The sequence below is a fragment of the Neophocaena asiaeorientalis genome, unplaced genomic scaffold (genome assembly GCF_003031525.2).
Source record: "Neophocaena asiaeorientalis asiaeorientalis breed wild unplaced genomic scaffold, Neophocaena_asiaeorientalis_V1.1 scaffold74, whole genome shotgun sequence".
NCBI classification, from domain to species: Eukaryota; Metazoa; Chordata; class Mammalia; order Artiodactyla; family Phocoenidae; genus Neophocaena; species Neophocaena asiaeorientalis.
Window position 1 is genome coordinate 606,480 of NW_020172183.1, and position 25,424 is coordinate 631,903.

General features: G+C 39.8%; 1 protein-coding gene across 1 annotated transcript in view; it reads left to right on the forward strand.

The window, feature by feature from the left end:
- The window catches only part of CNGB3 (cyclic nucleotide gated channel subunit beta 3), a 142,799-nt gene extending 123,992 nt beyond the window's left edge, over positions 1–18,807 (forward strand). The window contains exons 16-18 of the mRNA XM_024761527.1: positions 15,482–15,628; positions 15,865–16,039; positions 18,547–18,807. Of these exons, the coding sequence (XP_024617295.1) occupies positions 15,482–15,628; positions 15,865–16,039; positions 18,547–18,807 (583 nt within the window). The remainder of the gene's footprint in view (positions 1–15,481; positions 15,629–15,864; positions 16,040–18,546) is intronic.
- Positions 18,808–25,424: the final 6,617 nt, after the last annotated feature.

Genomic DNA, 25,424 nt, shown 5'->3' on the forward strand with positions numbered 1-25,424 from the left:
CGATGCAGGGGACGCGGGTTCGTGCCCCGGTCCAGGAGGATCCCACATGCCGCAGAGCGGCTGGGCCCGTGAGCCGTGGCTGCTGGGCCTGCGCGTCCGGAGCCTGTGCTCTGCAATGGGAGAGGACCAGAGATATGAATAATTTCAGATGACTTTATATTAGCATAATTAGGGTTTCCTTAGAATGTTGAATCATGTTAATTCTCTGTTGATAATGTGCCTTCTCTTTTCTATTTTTCCTCCTTGCTTAAAACTGGGCGGGCACTTGTGTGAGGGTCTTGCTCTGGGGCAGCGGTGGAAACACTTCTCAGAATGTCCAGATCTGTGTGTTCCTTGCCTATTTTCTATCGCTTCCTTACTAGGAGTACTTGCAAAAGTGATTTAATATTTTAGTGACTTAATAATCACTGTAATCTTCAAGGTCATAAAACAAGCAACAGTCTAATTTCAAACATTGCAGAAATTAATTAGCTGACCTCTCCCAAGGGTTGAGTTCTCCCTGAAGAATAAAGCTTTATAAATACAAATATGTTAATTGCTGATATTATCATCACAGTAGGAAATATTCTAAGAATACAATCCAGGTGCTGCTGAGTTGCAATTGAAAGGAATCTTAAATTCTTGACAGCAGCTTCTCAAATAAATCTCCTATTACCCACTGGGTTTCTAAGGCCAAATTGAAACCAGTAGACCAGACAAGCTCTAAATTCGCTCAGTAATCTGGCTGATACAAGCAAAAGGGAGGTTTTTGCCTTGATTCTCTTCTTGGCTGTGGTTGAGGAGAAATACGATACATCTGCCTCTTCCCAGATACCCCCAGGCTTCACAGGCCCACAGCTGTCATACGCCCCTGGAGCTCTAGTTATTTATTCCAGCAATGGAGGCATGCCTGCCAAACATCTAGATACTGGAAAGATCTAGTAATTGTGTTTACTACTCAAAAAACCTGTGACCTTTGTTAAAATGAGCTAAATCCAGCACTATCGTGTAGCTTTTTAATGAAGGTTCTTTTTTCTTAGGAAAAAATAAGAAAGAAAAGAACTGAGGGCTTTCAAGGACATTATATACTAATCCAAAAGAGCAAAGCACTGACTAAAATATAGATTTACAGCCTGTCATGGAGAAAACGCAGACCACATTTCCAATTAACATCTGAGGAGTTCAGACACCCCATTTTTAATAGAGAGACTCAGGGTCTGCCGGGGGATAGCCTTGTAGTACTGACTCCACTGTTTGTTTTCACAATTACAATTATTGCCAAGTCTTATTCACCGAATGTATTTAACCACTTCCTATCCTCCTGCATCTGTTAAAATCTCACTTTTCCTGAAATGCATCTGAATTTTTACCCTTGCTAGTGCTATTATGATTTCAGTAGAAATCCCTACTGGTTTCATCTCCCTTTGGAATGTTCTCCCTCTGGAAAATACCTATTCACCTTTCAAGACTTCAATTCAGATGTCACCTCTCTGAAGCCATCTCTAACCACCCCCGCAAACAACTAGTTGCTCCTTGTTCTATGCTTTCATAGTATTTCATTAGTGACTTTACTACAGGAATTACCACTAATTTATAATCAATTCATTCAAATGGATCTCCTCAACAGACTAAGCTACTAAAATGTAAGAACTAAAACTTTCCATCTTTATGTCACCAGCAGCTATATAAAAACTGTACAATGTGTTGATTTTCATTGATATTCTGCCTCCATTCAAAATAATTTGCAGGTGCTATTCAGAAATTTCTGATTAATTAAGTAGTTAATTGTGATTTGATTAAAAAAAAACAGAAAATTATATTCATTACGCCTTACAGTATAATGTGAAGTGCCTCAAAGAAGGCCATGCCTGGCATGGTGAACAAGAATGGTGAGCAAGAAACAATCACTTCCCTCAAGGGCCTTATAAATAAAAGACAAGGAAACAAAAAGATTCCAATACTAGGTGATAAAATGTATGGGTTGCATTCAATGATGGAGCATACGCAGGATATTATGGAGTACAAAGCCTTCACAAGGACCAATCCTTCAGATTTAGCAATTGCTTGAGGTTATTTGAGAACTGAAGGCAGACCTTTCAGTGCTTCTCAAATGACGTGTGGAGAAAATAATGTGTGCAGACAATATGTGTGCACAAAGGTCAGTCCTGATAGCCTGTACAAGGGTGTATGTAAAGGAGTATTCACATAATGCCTGTAGTAGGTTGAATGTTGGCCCCCACAAAGATATATCCATGCCCTAACTCCTGGAACCTGTGAATGTGACCTTATTTAGAAAAAAAGAAGAAGAAAAAAGAGTCTTTGCAGATATAATTAAGCTAAGGATCTTAAGGTGAGCTCATTCTTGATTTTCTTGGATGGGCCCTAAATCCAATGACAAGTGTCCTCACATGAGACAGAAGAGGAGAAGACACACAAACACAGGGAGAAGAGGGGAAGGCCGTGTGAAGACCGAGGCAGAAATTGGAGTTATGCAGCCACAGCCAAGGAACTCCTGGAGCCACCAGAAACTGGAAGAGGCAAGAAAGGATTCTATCCTAGAATCCCTGGAGGGTGCACAGCCCTGCCAACAACTTGGTTTTTGACTTCTGGCCTCCAAAACTGTGAGAGAATAAATTTCTGTTGTTGGTAGTCACTGGTTTTACAGTAATTTGTTACAGCAGCCTCAGGAAACTAATATAATACTAACCTTTTTACATTGTTAACTTTTGAAATTTACTGGGGAAAAAAAAAAGGTCTGCTTGACACTCCTTCAGCTCACCCTACATGGCCAGTCCACCTCTAAGACCTATCAATTTCACCTCCAAAGTGTGTCTCCAATTGTTTGCACCTTACCTTCTCCACTGACCCCACTTCCGTCCACACCACCTCCCTCTCTCACTGGACAACTGCAGGGCTGCTCCAAGTCTCCCACTCCAACCACCACACCCTCTGTAATCCAGGGCCCACTAGCAGCCAGAGGGATCCTTCACAAACAGGTATGATCATGTCATTGCCCTCCTGCTTGAAACCACTCAAATGTTTTCACATGTTCTTTTTTATCTAAAAGTCCTTGCCTGACCTACAAGATCCTGCAGAGTCTAGCCCCTGCCTACCTCTCTACTGCAGGGTGTACCCCACTCCCCTTGCTCTCTTTAATCCAGACTTTAGTTCCTTGAATGTGCCACATGCCATCCAGCCATGGAGAGTTGGTTTATTTTTTCCTAATTTTGGAATTTAAAAACTGTTTTATTCAGGTAATAATGGTTTATAATATTATATGTATCATGTATACATTACATTTTGACTTCTGCATATACTGCAGTGTGCTCACCACCAAAAGTTTAGCTTCCATCTGTCACCGTATAGTTGACCCCCTTTACCCATTTTGCCTTCCCTCAACCCTTCTTCTCCTCTGGTAACTACTACTCTGTTCTCTGTAGCTATGTTTTTGTTTTGTTTTGTTTTAGTTTGTTCATTTGTTTTGTGTTTTTTGTATTCCGCCTATGAGTGAAAACATGCAGTATTTGTCTTTCTCTCTCTGACTTATTTCACTTAGCGTAAAACCCTCAAGGTCCATCCACGTTGTCACAAATGGCAGGATTTCATCATTTTATGGCTGAGTAGTATTGCATTGTGTATATACACTACATCTTTATCCATTCATTCACTGATGGATACCTAGGCTGTTTCCATATCTTGGCTATTGTAAATAAAGCTGCAATGAACATAGGAGTGCATATATCCTTTAAAATTAGTTTTTGTGTTCTTTGGATGAACATACAGAAGTGGAATAGCTGGATCATATGGTGGTTCTAATTTTTTGACTAATCTCCATACTGTTTTCCATAGCAGCCATGGGGAGTTTTTACCTCTGCCCATATAGGTTTCCCACCCCTTTAACCTAATCTCACCTACTTTCAGGACTTCTTTTTCTCCATTATAGGGACCACCCCGGTCTCCTTGCTATATTCTCTAGTTGGACTACATTCCTATCTTTCAGAACACTTACCTTTGTAATCATGCACTTGCTGGTGCATCTATTTCTTCAGTGTCTTTCTTCCTTCCTCACTAACTCATAAGCACCAGGAATACAATGTATGGCTGTGCCAGTTGTGCTCTGAATCAGGATGTCCAGGCAGGGCCTGGGAGAACTGGAATGCAGCGGGCACTCCACTCCTGAACATGAGCCCCGCTGTTACACTCCCCCTCATGCACAGGTGCCCTTTACTTTGCAAAAGGGGGCATTTTTCTGGCCAAGCTTTACACCTATAGGACTGCATTTGCCCAGAGAGGCTGTATTTTTCCATTTTGTACACAGACACAGTCCCTAGCAGACGCCACACCCGATCTGCACTTGATCCCCAGCCCTCAGGGGAGTGTCTGGCCCACATAAGTGCCTAATAAATAGTCATTGTTATAAGTAAATTAACGTAATTATCTTCTATCTTTGCAAATGTACTAATACACATTCATTTTTGTCATGAATATGCATATTCAACCTTGTACCATTTTTGTCAGTTTTTATTATTAAGAATAGGACTGCGGGCTTCCCTGGTGGCCCAGTGGTTGAGAGTCCACCTGCCGATGCAGGGGTTACGGGGTCGTGCCCCAGTCCGGGAGGATTCTGCATGCCGCGGGGCAGCTAGGCCTGTGAGCCATGGCTGCTGGGCCTGCGTGTCCGGAGCCTGTGCTCTGCAACGGGAGAGGCCACAACAGTTGAGAGGCCGGCGTACCGCAAAAAAAAATTTTAAAAAATAGGACTGCTACGTTTATCTTTGTAAAATCATTTTGCTTTTCTTTTATTTCTTTGAAGTTTATTCCCCAAAATGAAATAACTAGGTCAAAAGGTAGAAACATTTCTATAACTCTTGGAATATATGGGCAGATGATTTTCTAGAAAAATTGAACCAATTTAAGATACAACATGCAATGTATAGCTATTTTTCTCTAGTACCAGTGATATTACCTCATTATTCTCAGTTGGTTTTGCACTTTAATAGTTGTTTTAATTTCCATTTCTCTAAATAGGGCTTAGAAAATAATAGGTCCTCAATAAATATTTGATAAATGAATTAATTTTCTCTGGGCCTATTTATTTTCACAAACGTGATCATATTTATTTTCTGCGTTTCTTTCTTCGTACAATATCCTTTTTTCATCATATATAACAAGTTATTGAGCAGAATTTAGGCAGTGATATATCATATGTTTTAGATAGTCTGGCTTTTATTTAGAGTATTTAAGTTCTGACTTTTCACCAGCTATATTGGTCAAATCACCCATTCTGCATATTTAACAAATATTTTCTCTATACCATTGTGAAAAGGCCAAATATTTTGAAGAATAATTTTAAACCTCTTTGTTCCCTCCAAACAATGTTTGCCTATTTTCCCTGAGTACTCAGTTTTCAAAATGAGAGTACCAAGGTAGACTTCTAGTTTTTTGGACTATTTTAATTCCATATTCTTATTCTTCATCAGAATAACTCTGTTATTCCTTCACCCACTACCCTGCCTTTCCTAAAAGACAGAAATAGTAGATACATTGGAAGTATGAGCAGGGGTAAGAAGATTGATAAATATTGAGGGAGAAAACTTTTCATTTCCATTTTTTTCTGGCTCAATCCTGTGCATACTACCTGTGTTAAAATATGTGTTTATATTTTTCACTACCTTCTTTAATATACAGTCTCTGTTTGTGTAGCATTTTTTGCTTAGAGCAAAAAGCAAACCTCACCTAAGTTTCACAATATTCCTCTGAACCACTACATTATCAGTGCCATTGTTTAAACATGTATTCAGATATTCTCAGGACTCCTCCTAAACTGACTTCATCTGGTGACTCTAATTCTATGAAAATCAAGGCTCTTTACCATCATTTGGAATAGCAGAGAGGGAGTAAAGAATCTGATTGTCAGACATTGGTAGAGCTTATCACGACCAGCCCAACTGGCTTCCTCCTTGATTTTTCTAATATCCATGTGCAACTCTCTATCATTAGAACAATAACAATGGCTTCATTAGCAGCATTAGAGTTTAGGGTGTAAAGAAAAGACTCCATGACTTGAAGTCAGCTCTGGTCTTGGATTTGAATTTCTGCAATGAAACTCATATTTGTTCTGGAATAAGTCACTTCACTAGATTCTGGACCTCAATTTCCATGTCAGTAAGTGTAGGTAAGAACCTACCTCACCAGTTTCATATGGTCATTAATATATGACATTGTTAGCTATTTTGACCCCAAAGAAACACATAGTTAAGCTAGAATATTAGTTTGTTTGATACAGTAATTTCCAGCCAGAGTATCATATATCCTCCTGGGTACTTGATATAAATAAAGAGGGCAAGGAATAAACTGTGCATGTTATTCCTTTTTTCCTCTCCTTCTTTAGAATTTTTACCTAGATTCTTCATCGATCATCCACTTTTTTTTTTTTAAATAAATTTATTTATTTTTGGCCACGTTGGGTCTTCATTGCTGCTTGTGGGCTTTCTCTAGTTGTGGAGAGCGGGGGCTACTCTTGGTTGTGGTGCACAGGCTTCTCATTGTGGTGGCTTCTGTTGTTACACAGGCTCAGTAGTTGTGGCACACGGGCTCAGTTGCTCCACGGCATGTGGGATCTTCCCGCACCAGGGCTCAAACCCATGTCCCCTGCACTGGCAGGCGGATTCTTAACCACTGTGCCACCAGGGAAGTCCTGATTATCCACTTCTTCTAAGGCCAATTCAACTCTGAAATCAAGACTTCCTGGGGGAAAGAGGACTACACGTTTTGTATCTGTGAAATCTGAACTCTTTAACTCTGATAAAAATCCATACATAGAGATTTTTCTCAAAAATCTAGGTTAACATGTGTTGCCTTGCAGTAGTTTTATGAATATCAAAGTATCTGCAAAGAGCGAGCAGTCTGGGCAGAGGTGACATGAGAACATCCTCTGATATTTGCTCACCCACAAAAGTTTTGTTAGGATTTATATTTAGTGAAGTGGTAAAAATTTTCAAGCAACAAAGTGTTTTCCAATAACACTGAAAAGAGTAAAAGAATATCTCATAGAAGTCTACACAGGTGACCTAACCTCCTGCACTCCAAATATAATCCAGTTGGAAATTTGCTTAATGAGAACAGATATATGAAGTTGTAATCTCTCACTCAGCATTGGATGTGATTGATCTTCTTTCCATAGATAGTATTCAGAGTTAGTTTTATTTCTATTATAGGAAACAATTCTACATGAGAGTATGCTTTTAGACAAGAAACTTCTTCATTTTAGGAAACATTCTCATTTTTTTACAGTTATCAAAGCATTAATCATTCTGAATTGTGTTTATCTGTTTAAGAAGTCTGTCTAGGTTTGCATCCAACTCCACAACAATGAGCTGTGTGGCTCTGGGTGAGGTCCTCAACTGAGGTTTCATTTCTTCATCAATTAAAACAGAGTAATAATAATACATAATTACTTCATGGGATTGAAAAGCATTATATGTGTTGATACAAAAGAGAACTTAGAAAAATACCTGGCTCACAGTAAGCACTTAAAAATATTAGCTAGTAATACTACTATTACTAATGTTATTATCAATATTTGCTAGTCGACTAGACAAACCTCACCCACGCTTATCCCACTCCTAGATTACAAACAGCTTGAGGGCAGATTTTTTTTTATTGAAATATAGTCGATTTACAAATATTATGTTAGTTTCAGGTATACAGCAAAGTGATTCAGTTATACATATATGTGTATATCTATATTCTTTCTTCGATTCTTTCCTGTTATAGTTTACCACAAGATATTGAATATAGTTCCCTATGCTATACAGTAAATCATTTTGTTTATTTTATATATGGTAGTGTGCATCTGTTAATCTCATACTCCCAATTTATCTCTCCCCCCTTTCTCCTTTGGTAACCATAGTTTGTGTATTATGTCTGTGAGTCTGTTTCTGTTTTGCAAATAAGTTTATTTGTACTAATTTTTAGAGCCTACATATAAGTGATATAATATTTGTCTTTGTCTGACTTAACTTCATTTAAAATGATAATCTCTAGGTCCATCCATGTTGCTGCAAATGGCATTATTTCATTCTTTTTTATGGCTGAGTAATATTTCATTTTATACATCTATATCTATATCTCATCTTCTTTATCCATTCATCTGTTAATGGACACTGAGTTTGCTTCTATGTCTTTGCTATTGTAAATAGTGCCGCTATGAACACTGGGGTGAATATATCTTTTAAAATTAGATCTTTTCTCTTTCCCAGATATATGCCCAGGAGTGGGATTACTGGATCATATGGTAACTCTATTTTTAGTTTTTTTAAGGAAACTCCATACTGTTTTCCACAGTGGCTGTACTAATTTACATTCCCACCAACAGTGTAGGAGGGTTCCCTTTTGGCTTGAGGACAGATGTTAATCATCTTTATAGCCCCAGAACTTGGCATCGTATCTAGGTCATTATGGAGTATGTTATTGCCACACACTTCTAATTTATCACTAATTTCTTTTTTTCCTTTTCTTTTCAATTTATACGGTGAATTCCTTATATGCTTCTGCATGATTGGCCTCCAAAGTAAAATGGTCTGTACAATCTCAAACTCATAGAAAAAAACTACTTATCAAAAGTCCAGCTGAGGAAGGTAATGTTTAAGAGGATGATTTTTCTCTAGATATTCTAGATACCACTGAAAACAAAGAGAGAGATGAGTATTTGATATGCACTGTACTGACTGCCCTTCCCACCCGCAGCATTGCTCCTACGGTACTGGACTTTGGAGTGACACACAGCCTTTACTGAGGACCACATCACAAACAGTGCTGGCAAACTTAGTTTTGCATCTATAATAGAATATGAACATGTTGTCCACCAATTTACATGGTGGCCTCTCTACTAAAGCTCTTCAGCATATATTTCTGTCTTAAAACTAAGAATCCATCGATTTTTATGATATAAGAGACAAAGCCAAATTCGAAGCCCTCTTGTAACAAAGTTTACATTTTTGCATGCACCCCATTTTATGTTTCCATTCTTGTTTTTCTTCTGCTCTTCCTTTCAACGTATGCTCTTTTGTATTCTACTTATCCTTGTGAGTGCTTTCTGGATAAACTAGCTCTGTGAAAAAGGGCTGTGCACATTGTGTTCCAGTCACGTTATAGTCTGTGTATGCAGTGCACAATTTATGATGCTGTATGTGGCAGCCCTGGAGAAAAGCTGGAAATGAATGACTTACTAGGGACTATCTGAATATTCTAGCTCTTTCTGATATATACACTCAGAAATGTATATGTAAATACATATACATTTGTTTATATGTATATATACATGTTTATATGTATATGTGCACATGTACATATTATATTTATATGTATGTACTATATGCATACTATATGCAGTAGGGATCACCCAATCCACTGAGGGTCTGAATAGAACAAAAATGTGAAGAAAGGGCAAATTCGCTCTCTCAGCTTGAGCTGGCACATCTATCTTCTCCTGCCCTCAGACATCAGACATCAGGGCTCTTGGTTCTGGACTTTCAGACCCAGACCTCGACTTACACCAGAGGCTCCTCTTTCTCTCCTTCTCAGGCCTTTGGACCCAGACTGAATTACAGCACCAGCTTCCTGGGTCTCCAGCTTGTAGATGGCAGACTGTGGGACTTCTTAGACTCCATAACCACCACAACCACATGAGCCAATTCCCATAATAAATCTCCTTTTATATATATCTGTATATGTCCTATTTTTTCTGTTTCTCTGGAGAACCTGTGTAATAAAATTTATTATACTTATTGTTAGTTGTTACAGTTACATACCCCAAATTAGGGTTTAAAACTTCTCAGCCAGGAGTTTTACCTAATTACACCTTCATAATTGAATGTCAGGGGTCTATAAACACTTATCTCTGGGCTTCCCTGGTGGCACAGTGGTTGAGAGTCCGCCTGCCGATGCAGGGGACACGGGTTCGTGCCCCGGTCCGGGAAGATCCCACATGCCGCGGAGCGGCTGGGCCCGTGAGCCATGGCCGCTGAGCCTGCGCGTCCAGAGCCTGTGCTCCGCGGTGGGGGAGGCCACAGCAGTGAGAGGCCCACGTACAGCAAAAAAAAAAAAACACCTATCTCTCCCTAAAGATAATCAGATACCTATAGTACAGAAAGTACTAAAAGGTGGTCTTGTTAATCCAAAAGAGAGATTAAGTATCTTGCTCAGAAATACACTTAATAAATGGTAGATTTCAACTATAGTTCAATTTAAATTCTTTTAAATTAAACATTATAAATAAATAAATAAAGTGGTAGAGTTATCTGGTTCCAAAATCTGTACTCTTTCCACAAACCATACCATGCTTTACTATTTTTCCTTTTGCACTACTTTACCTGCTGAATACATGATAGGCGCTTAATAAATACATGATTGGAGTAAAAATCTAAAAGGTCCTTAAGTTCTTTTTAAAGGTCACAGCAAACAAAGGTGGACCTAGAATTAGAATCTATTCCCTTGTTTCCTGGGCCATTGCTCTGTTCAGTATTTTTGACCTGGGGACACTTACCATTAACCTCGGCTGTTTGTCCTCCAGCACGTGCTCTTTCAGAAGCTATGTGGGCTTGGGAATATTTAGGGATCTTCTTACTAAGCTATTTAATGAGTGAAACTTTCCATTGGTGGAATGCTGGAGAAGCATTTTGTGGACAGGAGGGAAAAAAACGATGCTATTTTAAACACTGCTGAGAGTTTGGGCAAAATCCATCTGGCAGACAGACTATTTCTTCCGTTCAAAAACTCATCAAGCACTCCAAATGTGTAACCTGTAGGCAAGTTTAATTAAAGCTTGAGAAATCTCAAAATAACTTGACATTTAAATATGTTATTTCTGTTCTGCTCTCATAGTCTGACACACACAGAGACAGTCTCAGGTCCAAATTAAGCTCCCCAGTGCCATCCAGCCCTGCCTAACTACTGATTGCCCTATGTCCAAGGCGACAGGAATGTGAATGAAATAGGCTCATCCAATCATTATCCTTCAAATATTAACATCCATTTCATAGATAGATAGGCAAGAAGATAGGTAGGTAGATAGGTGGATAGATAGATAGATGGATGGATGGATGAATGACAGAGTAAAATTTATTTCTCTTACTTAAAAAAAAGGTCGAAGGCAGAGCTTGTCTTGGGGAGAACCTCAGGAAAGGAGATTCCATTTTCTCTTTTCTCTTAGTTTATCAATTATAATTCTTTTCAAAAAACTTCAGTGTTTGCCATACACATTTTAAACTTCACATTAACACTATACCATTTCACACATAGTGCAGGAACATTATAACAGCCCTTCCCTACCAACCCTTAAGACACTGATATCATTCATTTCACTTATCCATATGCTACAATCACCCAATGCAGTGTTACTTTATTATTTAAAGTCATATTTTAGATCAATTAAGAATAAGGAAAATAAAAGACTTTTGTTTTACCTCTGCTTATTCCTTCTCCCATGTCTTTCACTCTTTATGTAGACCTAAATTTTTAATCTGTATCATTTTCCTTCTTCCCGAAGAATTTCTCTCAATATCTTTAAGGGTATGTCTGCTAATGTTAAAGTCCCTCAGTTGTTTGGTTTTCTGAGAAAATCTTCATCTCTCCTTCACTTTTGAAGGATAACTTCACTATACATAGGATTCTAGGTTGGTGATTTTGTTTTTCTCAACACTTGGTATTTCACTCCATTCTCTTCTTATTTGCAGTGTTTCTGATGAAAAGTCCACTATAAGTCTTATTCCTGTTCCTTTATATGTATGGCTTTTTTCCCCCCTCAGCTCTTTTCAAGATTTTCTTTGTCTTTAGTTTATTACACTTTGAATATGATGTGCCTAGGAATGGGGGTGGGGGAGTATTTATTCTGCTTGGTATTCTCTGAGCTTCCCGGATCTGTGATTTGTTGTCTGTCATTAATTTGGAAAAGTTCTTGGCCATTATTACTTCAGCTGGTTCTTCTAATACTAGAGAATAATGTATGTTTATGTATATATCATATATATATAATACCTTTTGAAAATATCCTGCGATTCTTGATGTTCTTTTCTGGTTGGATTTTTGGTTTTCTTTTTTTTTCATTCCTTTTTTTTCTTTTTGCATTCAATTTGGGAACTTTCTACTACCTATCTTCAAGCTCATCTATTCTTTTCTTCATCATGCCCAGTCTACTGATGAGCCCATTAAAGTCAGTATTCATTTCTGTTATAGTATTTTTTTTTTTTTTTTTTTTTTTTTTTAGGTACGCGGGCCTCTCACTGTTGTGGCCTCTCCCGTTGCGGAGCACAGGCTCCAGACATGCAGGCCCAGCGGCCATGGCTCCCGGGCCCAGCCGCTCCACGGCATGTGGGATCTTCCCGGACCGGGGCATGAACCCGTGTCCCCTGCATCGGCAGGCGGACTCTCAACCACTGTGCCACCAGGGAAGCCCTGTTATAGTATTTTTTATTTCTAACATTTCGATTTGAATCTGTCTTAGAATTTCTATCTCTCTGCTTACATTACCTATCTGTTCTTGTATGATGCCACTTTTTCCAATAGATCTTTTAACATATTAATCATAGTTATTTTAAATTCTCTGTCTGATAATTCCAACATCTGTGTCATATCTCAGTCTGGTTCTAATGCTTTCTTTAGCTCTTCAGGCTGTGTATTTTACTTGCTTTTTAGTGTACTTTGTAATTTTTGTTGAAAGCTGTACATGACGTAATAGGTAGTAGGAACTGAGGTAAACAGGTCTTTAGAATGAGGACGCTCCGCGGCATGTGGGATCTTCCCGGACCGGGGCATGAACCCGTGTCCCCTGCATCGGTAGGCGGACTCTCAACCACTGTGCCACCAGGGAAGCCCTGTTATAGTATTTTTTATTTCTAACATTTCGATTTGAATCTGTCTTAGAATTTCTATCTCTCTGCTTACATTACCTATCTGTTCTTGTATGATGCCACTTTTTCCAATAGATCTTTTAACATATTAATCATAGTTATTTTAAATTCTCTGTCTGATAATTCCAACATCTGTGTCATATCTCAGTCTGGTTCTAATGCTTTCTTTAGCTCTTCAGGCTGTATTTTACTTGCTTTTTAGTGTACTTTGTAATTTTTGTTGAAAGCTGTACATGACGTAATAGGTAGTAGGAACTGAGGTAAACAGGTCTTTAGAATGAGGTTTTATATTAATCTGGCTAGGAGTTGGGCTGTGTTTAATGTTTGCTGTAGCTGTAGGTGCTAGAGCTTCTAAATTTCTCTAGTGACTTTGTTTCTATCTCCTCTGTTGACTTTGGCCTTCCCTCAGTACTGCTCTTCAGAGAAAGTCTGCATTTTGCAGTTATAACCCAATGTTACCATACAGAAGCCCCTTTGGTATAGTGCTCAGGTATGGGGGAAAGCTCTAACTTTATGATTAAATCTAAGTCTTTTAATGGATCTATGTCCCTGGGGTGCGATCTTCACAGGTGTTTCTTATCCCCTTAGGCAGGAAGGCCAGAGGTGCCTGGGATGAGAGAAATGCCCTTCGTCCAGCTAGGATAAGACTCTGGTAATCTTTTCCCCTGGATAGTAGACCTTTGTAATGGAGAACAAATATATTCTGGGTGTATTTTACAATGATTAATTATCCCCTTCTACTGCCAGAGCAACAAGCAGATCTTTCTCGGCTCTCAACTGTGAGAATCTGCTGAAGTTTCTCAAGGTAAAACCTATAAAAGTATCAATTTCCCCATAATTGTGGCCCTCAGAGTTTCTCCCTCTCTTGATAGTTCACTCTCAACGTACAGCAATTTGTCGAAATTACCATTTAGGTATTCCTACCAGTTACAGCTCCAAGGGCTTCTGTTCCAGGTAAGCAGGTTTGGCTGTGGCTTTCTGTATTCACCTGTCTCCCCAGATTTGGACGGGAGTTGACCCTGCAACTTCAGTTCTTTGACAGTTCTGAGAAAAGTCATTGGTTTTCAGTTTGTTCAACTTTTTCGTGTTGTAAGGACAGGAGTGACAACTTCCAAGCTCTTTACATGTCAGAGCTGAAACCTTATGTTAGTTTTTTAGTTTTTTAATGATTAACAGCCAGCGAAAATGTTCCCTTTTCTGCAACAACGGCTGGAGAAATACACATGGTCTGATATCAATCTTCAGGCACAGCACTCATGCAGCTTCTCACATCTCATTGCCCCCAAAGGCAGGGCTGTGAAAACGTGAACATTCCTATTGCCAGAACGCTTTCTCGGTCCCTTCCACCTCTGGAGATTGTTTTTATTAATGTGAGCCTTCTTTCTCCATTTCTAAATGGTTGACTCTGAGAGACTGAATCTCGTATTACCATCTCACTGCAGAGCCTATAGTGTTTTTTTTAAACATTTGAAACGTGTTTTTTCTTGTCTTGCTTTCAAAGACCAACTCTTATTTTCCAGATTATTGGTGAATGACAGAAGTTATATTCATTTGTTTTATTCACTCTAGTGTTCATTTATTTTATAACTATTTATTGGTTACTTCCCAAACACAAAATGCCCCAGCTATGTCCCTGAGAGATACAAAGTCCAGAATTCTCTGACATTCCAAGTGGGAAGTTGTATGAGAATGACTATACTACAGGGCAATTTATGATACTGAGAAACAATTTGATCTGGGAGTTATGTATAGGAAGAGATTAAATTCACCTAATGTAACCAGGGTATCATTAAGATTTGATGTCAGAGCTTGATCTGTCAGAGTCCAGACAAAAAACTGAAGGTACACTTAAGTAAGTTAACTAAGAAGACTTTAATAAAGGGATCACTGACAGAAGCCAATCAAAGGAAATTAGAAGGAAAATCTAAGACTACCCAACAAGAGATGGTGATACATCTCAAAGCTAGCTACAAGGGAGCTGTTTCCACAGCCAGGCCTCAAGGGGACAAGGGCAGGGCACATTACCAGAGCCCAGAAAGAAATCTGTGGGAGTTGTACTTCCAGGAGATGGCCAGGAGCTGTGGATTTTGGTAGAAACTGCAGCCATTGCTAACCTAAGGCCTGGCAGGGAAGAATGGGGGAAGAAACGTGCCAACCCCACTCTCTTCCTGCTTTCTGACTTCTTACTGGTATTTCCCATTGGCTGAATCCAAATGAAAATCAGAGAGCAAGCCCACAGAGGTCAGCTTCCTGGAATGCAAAGAGGATCGGGAAGGATGAAAAGTTAGTCTGAAAGAGCAAATGGAGGATACCCAGTCCAAAGAGAGTCTGCACTTCTGGAATCTGGGAAGAAGAATCTCCCAGGGCTCTGATGGCTACAAGGCCTTGATTTGAGGTAGGAGTTAGATGCAAAATGCATTGAAATCTGTTGCCACTTCTATTTGCCACCACATCTTGACTCTCTCTGCACACTCATCCAGGGAATGATCTCTGAAGCAGTATAAATGGTTCTAATATTTGATTTTTTTTTTTTTTAAGATTTTGGTGGAGGAAGATTGAAACTGGTGGCAAAGATTCATTTTTCTCTCTTACAGCCTTCTAGCAGCAAGAGGAGGAAACCGTAGAACTGCCAACGTGGTGGCCCATGGCTTTGCCAATCTTTTAACTCTGGACAAAAGGACCCTCCAAGAAATTCTAGTGCATTATCCAGATTCTGAAAAGCTCCTCATGAAGAAAGCCAGGTATAACCTTTAAAACCCCATTAGAGAGGAGTTGGTTTTACTTCATAAAATCTAAGATGAGAACTGTGTTATGGTGGGTACAATCAACTTTATCCATGAGATACACTTAACAAACAACTGTTTGTGCAGTTATACATTGAAAACTTCACGGATTAGGAGAAATGATAGTATTTCTGGTAAGTTTTTCCATAACTCTCACAGTGCTATCTGAAATGGCCTTTCTGTCTTGTCCACAGAGTGCTTCTAAAGAACAAGGCTCCAGGCACAGAGACAACTTGTCCAAATAAAGGACTTGCGTTTCTCTTCCCACCAAAACAAGAGACACCCAAAAAGTTTAAAGCTCTCCTGGAAGGCTCAGGAAAAGCATGTCTTGCAAAACTACTCGCACTGAAGAGAGAACAAACCGTTCTGGTAATAAGGCAGAGGGAAAGGAGGGCTGTAACAGAGACCACTGGACTAAAGACCAGACAAGCTCCTACTTTAATTCCATCTCAGACACTGGGATAATCTGGGTTCATCTAATGCAAATAATTAATATAGCACTTATTATTAGTTTACTGTATGCCCATATAACATCACATTTAATCCTCACGGGTTTATTATGGATAGTTTTAATGTATATATACATAAATACAGTTGACCCTCATTTTTGTGGATTCTGTGTTTGTGAATCTGCCTACTCACTAAAATGTGTTTGTAACCTCAAAATCAATAGTTATGGTATTTTGGAGGTCATTCACAGACATACATGTGCAGAGCAGCAAAAAATTTAAGTTGCTGGAGGCACGTGTTCCCAGTTGAGGTTGAACAAGGAGACACTCTGCCTTCTTGTTTCAACTCTCACACTGTAAACAAGTGACATTTTCATGGTCTATTTATTGCCATGTTTTTTGCATTTTTGTGCATCTCCCCCCACAATACTGTTAAAAATGGCCCCCATGGGGCTTCCCTGGTAGCGCAGTGGCTAAGAATCCACCTGCCATTGCAGGGGACACGGGTTCGAGCCCTGGTCCGGGAAGATCCCACATGCCGCGGAGCAACTAAGCCCGTGCGCCACAACTACTGAGCCTGCACTCTAGAGCCTGTGAGCCACAACTACTGAGCCTGCACACCTAGAGCCAGTGCTCCGCAACAAGAGAAGCCACCCCAATGAGAAGCCCGCACACCACAACAAAGAGTTGCCCCCGCTCGCTGCCATTAGAGAAAGCCCATGCAGCAACAAAGACCCAACACGGCCAAAATTAAAAACAAATAAATTAATTAATTAAAAGAAAATGGCCCCCAAGCATATCGCCAAAGCACCACCTAGTGTTCCTAAGCACAAAAATGCTCTGATGTGCCTTACAGAGAAACGTGTGTTAGATAAGGTTCATTCAGGCATGAGTCATAGTACTGTTGGCTGTGAGTTCAGTGTAATGAATAAACAATATATATTAAATAAGGTGTCTCTAAACAGAAATGCACATAAAACAAGGCTATGTATTGAGCAGCTGACAAAAATTTTGTAGCCAGAGGCTTATAGGAACCTAAACCTGCATTACCCCTAGGAGAGATAGGTCAGGGTTTGCTAACAGTGTTTGTGGCAGCTTTACAGGACAAAACTACCATGAATAATGAGGATCAACTGTATATGTATAGACATACATATATACCTATAAATATATGACATTTTACCAGTAAGACAATAAACATTTTCACTAATATTCATTCAATTACTATCACTAATGTAAAGTCAGAAATAACCACATAGATTGCATCCAAGCTTTTATATTATAGATGAAGAAACTAAGATCCAGATCAATGTATTTGGATAAGATCACAATCAATGACAGAGCAAAAGCTATTACTCGGGTATTCAGACTTCCACACCTACACTAAGCTGTCTCCCAATTCCTAGAAATGTCAAGAAACTCAAATGTTATTGCTTTTCTCTTTTTTTTTCATATATCTTTGATTCTCATGATAAGCTTATGAGGGCAGATACTGAAAAACAGCAGGAATTCAGGTTTTCTGAATCTAGTCCTTATGCTATCTCTAAAACTGTAGGAAATGGGAGGCTGTGGTTCTTTCAGGAAATTGGTAAAGCAAATATTATAAAAGTCAGTCACACTCAAGAGACTAAAACTTGCCTCATCCTTTGCCATACACACAACACTGCGATGAAAATCAGTGTATACCAAATGCCTTATTTAATCGGCACAGAAATAATACTTTGTGTAAAAGGCTTATGGGGTTAAAGAACTATGTAAGTCAGTATGTTAAGTAAGGCTCTCAACTTTTATGTACACATTCATACCCGGTACAAGCTTCTCTCAAACTGATCTCAAGCATCACCAGTAAAGAGCATAGTATATTTTTTACTATGAAATTTCTACAGATGACACTAAATATAATGGGTTCTAAAGCCATATCAAACGCCCACGGGACAAATGGAGAAGACTGTACTAGGAAAGAGATATGAATTTCTCCCTGAAGTTCTCCCATGAACTTATGCAGGAGGAATACCAGAGATTCTAGAGTATTTATATGGTATTTGGTTAATACTTTTTTACTAAAAGATAAATATTTAAAATTTCATCTTCATAAAATAAGTAAATATTTAAAAAGCAAAGAGTCCTGAGCACTAAGTCTAATAATTCAGAGACCATGAGGGTCAATAGGAAGTGAATTCCTTGGCAGGGACAAAAACGCGACGTAGACTAACACCGAATTCAAATATGATAGCTCAGCCCCATTCTCCAGCACATCAGAAAACTTAGTTAAATGATAGTCAATGGCAGACATGATTCCCTTATTAACTTAATTCAGACAGTCTTTGTCTTAGTGGTGATCCTTAGCTATTGCATATTAATCAAAAGACTCCAATGTCCTTGATTATGATTTCAATACCAATTCTTTTCAATAACTGTTGCTTCTAGAAAAAAAGTGAAAACTCTGAAGGAGAAGAGCATAAAGGAAAAAAATATAAAGATAAAGGAAGACAGCCAGCAGAGAAACCACTTGAGACATTCAAATGTCCAACAAGTTCTATTACAGCAGAGGAAGCGCACCAGTCAATTAGAAGGGCAGTTTTACCCGGAGGAACTACCCGTCAATCACTCATCATCAGCATGGCTCCTTCTGCGGAGGCTGGGGAAGAGGTTCTGATGATTGAAGTCAAAGAAAAGGCTAAGCCATAAATGTTTGATTATCTTTAGATACAATCTAGTTAGTTCCCAAAGAGATTGTAGTCAGGATGGTAGCTTAAACTAATGAGAGGAAAAGACCGTGCCGGGACCCTTGAGAAACCATAGGCAAATCCCTAGCTTAGTTTCTAGGATTTATCCTAGAGAGTGTGATCTTCTGCATTGGCAATAAGAAGATTATTTTTTTAAAAAAATCCCTATTCTCCGTTGTCATTAGCTTTGCGCAATTGGTATTTCTCCTAATTGCATATAGTAGGTTATTTTTCTTCCCGTTCTTTCTTGATGATGTTTCTTCTCTCCATTTTGATTAGGTTGGTCTTGGCTCTGAAATGATTCACTAACTTTTTCTCTTAATTTTGTGAGTGTGTGTGTGTGATTGTGTGTGTGTGTTAAAGTCTTGCATCGCACTGTTAGTCTTGGTTAAATGTTCCATGTATATGAATTTGTCTCTTACTTTGGGAGTACGAGATTTTAATAAAATGTCAAAAGTTGGGTGATTTTCATTCAAGGCAGGGTGATGAGTCAGTCAAGTATCAAATCAACCCAGCAGCTGGGACTGAAGGGAAGCAAACAAGGGAGCCGATGGATGTAAAACCCAACTTGCAGAGGACTCCCCTGAAAAGCACTGCTGGTCAGCATTACTAACAAACCCACAAGCAAAATCACATTGCAGCAACATGTTGGAAAAACTGTACCCTTTGCTAAAGAAACAAACTTTAATATTTTCCCTCATATCAACTTAAAAGGCTCATCTGGCTCAACAGACTCAAACAGGAGGAATCAGATTGTCCCCGTCTTCATGGAGGCTAAAGTGACATTTCTCAGAAACTTTTGCAAGCATTTACTTCAGAAGACGTCAGATTTGAGCTTCTTGTTTTCAGCTTTAGTAAAAAGTAACAAGGTTAGAAAGGCAGACTGTACACATGTCAGATTGACATATCCCTGCAATTTGCAGAAACTACATGTACAGCTGTTTACAAAATCTCCGAGTTAATTAAGTGCACTTTAGGAAGTTGTCCTCATGAATCAGCTAACATTAGCATAATTACCAAAGTCTCAAGCTGTGAAGAGGCTAAAAGAGCCAGGCTGCTGTCAGAAGTAATAATACATATAGAATTCCATTCTAATAAATGCCCTTAGGGTCTAATATTAAATTCTGTATAATAAGGCTATTTCCAAGTCCCAGAAGATGGTCATTGTAACAGCACTTTGCAGAGTGTTTTAACAAATTATATTAGCCAAAAAGCCTACAACATAGATGCATTCAGCAAACCATGTAAAATTAATCACTAGAATAAAATGTATCATTTGGTACTCACCATTTTTTAATATAGTGTTCAAGTATCACAGAAACATGACAACTTTTACAAGAGGTTGGGTGGTGTTTTTCAGGATTTAAGGGAATGGAGAGAAACTGTTAAATAGTGTTTACTTTATAAATGGGAGTTTATCAAGAGTGATTAGAAGAGCCAGAAAGAAAAGGTAAAAATAGAGACTGAAAAAAGTCCGATACTAGGAAAAAAAAAACAAAGGAGAAAAGTCCTGAACTTGTGAATCATATGTTCTCTCCTTACATTCTATGTTCTTCCCCTGTCATTTATTTCCCCTCCCAAACTATCCTTTTTTAGATATCTTCATTCTCCCAGTCTCTCAGACTCAAATCTAAGAATAATTAGTAACTCCTCCTTTGCTTAGTGTCACCAAATCCTTTTTCTTTCTTAAATCTTTCTAATTGTCTTTTCTTTTTCAACTTCAATACTAACAACTCAGTTCATATTTTCTGTTCAATTCAAATAGATAATCACTTTTTACCAACTATCAACTCTAATCACTTGTCTACCTTTCTCAATTCTTTTGCCATGGGTAAAATTAGAGCTTTATAAAATACAACTTAGTCCATTCCGGCTGCTATAACAAGAATACCACAGATTGGGTATGTTATAAACAACAGAAATTTACTTCTCACAGTTCTGCAGGCTGGGAAGTCCAGGATCATGGCCCAGCATGGTTCATAGCAAGCTCCTTCTCACTGTGACCTCACATGGTGGAAGGGGCCAGGGGTCTCTCTGGAGCCTGTTTTATGAAGGCACTAATCCTATTCATGAGGGCAGAACACCTCCCAAAGGCCCCACCTCCTAATACTATCATCTTTGCGGTTAGGATATCAATACATAAAGTTGCTGGGGAGGGGGAGAGGCAGAGGTGAGGGACACTAACATTCAAACCATAGCAACCACTTTTGACCATGCTACTTCTCTGCTCAGGGACCTATTAATCCCCCCTAGTGATTAAATCTTATTTGTCCAAATTTAATTACCACTATCCCAACCATACCCTCCACTGAAGCTGGTCGTCTTGCTTTTTCTGGAACCACCACCTACCTTTCTTCCTCTGGCATTTGTCCATGCTACCTACCACAGTATAGAGTGTGTCTCTCCTCCATCACTTACCTCTTTCCTATGCTTCCAAATCTCTCCCACTGCCTCTAAAAACATCAACCCATGATAGTTCTAATTTCAAGGGATTATCACATAGTACAGCATTCCACTGTTCTCTAACTTCTGCTTAATTTTAAATTATAACAAGGCAAAGACTAGCTCTTATGCTTTATTTGTAAATGTAAAGACAGAAAGCCCAGGGTTTTTTATAAAGGAGCGAGGATAGTAATAGTCAACTCATGGAAGCATAATAAATAGGATACCAACATAGAAAAGATGCTTGACTTTACTTGTACTTAAAGAAATACAAATCAGAACAAAAATGGAATACTGGGCTTCCCTGGTGGCGCAGTGGTTGGGGGTCCGCCTGCCAATGCAGGGGACGTAGGTTCGTGCCCCGGTCTGGGAAGATCCCACATGCCGCGGAGCGGCTGGGCCCGTGAGCCATGGCCGCTGGGCCTGCGCATCCGGAGCCTGTGCTCCGCAGAGGTAGAGGTCACAACAGTGAGAGGCCCGCATACCACAAAAAAAAACCAAAAAAACAAAATGGAATACTACTTTATACTTATCAAACTGGAAAATATTTGAAAGTAGACAATAATACCAAGTGCTGGCAAGTATGTAAATTGGAGCGACTATTCTGGCAGTACACCTTAGAACTTGGCAATACTACTTCAGGTACATATCCCAGAAAATCCTCAAGCAGGGCCATAAAAGAAAATGCAAGAGGAAATGCATTGTTGTAGTACAAAGGAATGGAAGGCAACTGGGGTGTCTACACTAGGAGGATGGATAAAAATAATATGGCATGTGGCATATGGATGTGTTTTTAAGATGAAATTCTATTCAGCCATTGGAAATAATGAATTAGATTTACACATAACAACATGGATAGATCTCTTTGAAAAACTAGTGTGGATTTTCATAAGAAAAAAGAATGAGATCTTTAGTCATACCATGCATGTATATTTTTATTAAGCCTATCTGATCAAGACTATCAGGGACAAATCTGTAGCCCAACAAAGCCAAGTTTATTAACCTGCGGCAACAAGGGAGACCGTTCACCAGAGGAGACGTGAGTGTCCCACCAAACACAGGAAAGGACAAGTTATGATAGGATATTGGAGAAAGGTAGAGGTTAGGTAGAGTTTAAATGAAGTGATGTTTTGAGAGGCTCAGATTAAAGCAAGACTGTATGTAAAGGGGTTAACATCAGCCCTGGGCCAACAAGCAGACTCAGGGTCCTGTTTTCTTGGAAACTACTCAGTTAAGATAAACATAGACTGTTGTGTCCAGAAACCCCTTATCTGAAGGTGTATACCTGGCTGCTTCTCATGTCAGAATGACTTAGATTCTCCAGGCAAACGTGGAATGTTTCAGTCTGACTGATAAGATTTCAAATAGAAAAGTTTCTAACAATCTGTGATTTTAGGGAGCAAAGTTTCTCAGCACTGTGTCTCTTTGTTATTAGCAAAAGTGGTGTTTACAGTTTCACAATTTAAAAATATACAAAACACTATGTATTTCAAAAATATATACATGTCTAAGAAACTATGTTAAATGCATTAGAGATGATAGCCATGGGGAGAAAGGAATGTGGAAGTGGTAATAGGAATAGATGAAGTGAGAAAAAATAATAAATCAAGAGCCTCAACTAATGAGGATAATGTGCCATGAACTGAGAAGCACGATTAACTCAATTTTATGGACTTGAGTTCAGTGTTGTGTCTAGAAATAGGCTAGTGGAGAAGTGAGATCCCCATTAATCAAGGGTCTTTCCTTCAGCCTCTGTTACATCTGAGCCACACACGCAGCCACTATAGATACAGCTGCTACTTCATCTGCTCTCTGGGGCCTGTCCTGCCAATGAGGCTTTTCTTCTGCATGTGGGCAGGTCTCCACCTGACCCCAGCAGAGACTACTAAGCATGCTTAGGGACCAGCAGAGACTACTAACCATGCTTAGTGTTAGGGACTGAACTGTATCCTCTTCAAATTCATGGGTTTAAGGCCTAAACCCTAATGTGACCAAATCTGGAGACAGGGTCTTTAAGGAGGTAATTAAGGTTAAACTAGGTCATAAGGGCATAAGGGTGGGGTCCTAATCCAATAGGATTGGTGTCCTTGTTTTTATAAGAAGAGGGAGAGATACCAGGGTTGCTGGTGCACAGAAAAAAGGCCATGTGAAGACACAGCGAGGGAACTCCCTGGCAGTCCAGTGGTTAGGACTCCAAGCTTCCACTGCAGGGGGCATGGGTCCCCTGGCTGGGGAACTCAGATACCACATGCTGGGCCATGCAGCTAAAAAAAAAAAAAAAATACAGTGAGAAAACAGCCAGTTGCAAGCAAAAGAGAGAAGCCTCGGGAGAAACCAAAACTTCAAGTATCCTGATCTTGGACTTCCAGCCTCCAAAACTATGAGAAAATAAATTTCTATTGTTAAATACCTATTTTGTGGTATTCTGTATGGCAACACCAGCAGACTAATACACTTAGTTTCATGAACTATGTCTGAAAATAGCTGTTGGTTGGAGAAGCAGGAAACAAGAATGAGGAATATGTTGTGGAGATTCAAGAGGCAGTGATAAGACAGGCCCATGGAGATGTAAAATAACCATACCCGGGCAAGAGCTGTGAGTGACTGTACTGAGGCCCAGTCTTAAATTATATCAGCTCATTTGTTAGGTACGTGCCAGAGTTCCCAGCAACTTTGCTATGAGGAAGAACAATAGTTGAAATATGGATTTGCAACCTCCATAGATGTTGACCACACTTCTCTCAACAAATCTTAATGTTACATTCATTCATTCTTCATAAAACCCCAGGGTATTATCATCTATTTCCTAATAGACTCCAAGCCCACAACCCACTCTCGATAATATTAACTTCATACTTTGCTTAAAGATGTGAAATATGTGAGGGGGAGTGTGGGAATATGGTAAAACATGGATGGGGTAGACATTTTCCCCTATGAATTTCAAAAATATTTTCTGATTAAAAATGAAAATTTTTTATAAGGTGGGGTTCCCCCCTCCTACCCAGGATAGCATAACTAACAGTGTGTATTCAATAAAAGGTAGCTGAGTGAATGGAATCTCCAAAGTAAATGTGGTACCCCTCTGCCCAGTGCTGGAGCCAGCCCCAGCCTCCCTGAGTCTGCCTTTATTACTCTGCCAGCCTCAGTGTTACCGCTGAGTTTTCTGCTGAAATAATCTGGCTTTGCCACACATGGAGTCCTCCAGGTCTCCTTCTTCTATGTTCTCTTCACTTTTCACAGCTGAGGATTTATAAATTCCCAGGAACTGCTCACCCAAGCTTTCTTTTCCTCATCCAGATCCCCTCAAAAGGCAGGGTTGATCTTCCAGCATTCTGTACTTGATTTCAAGTAAAACTAAGTCTCACTTCTGTTGACCAAGTCTTCTAAATGCTATTGGTGCAGAACATCCACCCAACCTCGTCCCAAAATTCCCCAAGGGTGTGCTGTCTCCTGCCAACTATCTGCATTAGTGATGCAGCCCTGGTTTCCACTTGCTCGGTATGAATTAGCACTGACATCCTTCCCTGCAGGACCTCCTTCCTCCACCCATCTCCTTGCCTACACAGTGTGCTCTCCAAGGAATTCAAAATAAATCTCACATTAGCTTAAATTAAATATCATTAAGAGGAGGCAGAGTCAAGATGGTGGACTAGAAGGACACGGAATTCGCACCTCTGAACAGCTAGGGCAACTACCTGGCACCGGTGGGGGACCACAGACACCTAAGGGGACTGGATGAACCCCCAGCAACCAGGTAGGATATGTGGCATGCAGGGGAGTGAGGGGGGGAGGAGAAGTGGAGGCGGGATGGGACTGGCGCCCCTGAGGGGCAACTGGGGGAGGGAAAGGGATCCCATGCTCGAAGGGGGAAATTGGGGGACTACTGGGAGGACAGAGGATCAGAAGGGAGTGTGGCCAGGCTTCCCCTGCCCACTTGAGCTCCTGGGAGGCTGCTGAGATCCCAGGCCTGACCCTCTGCCCACCTACACCCCCTCCAACTGCACGGGTCCTGAGGGAGTGGGAGGGAAGGAAGGGGGAGCAAAAGTAAAGCCCAGATCTACAGGACCGGCACCCCTGAAGGGTGGTTGGGGGAGGGGAGGAGTTCCTACACCCAGCAGGGCCCACCCGTGGTTAGGG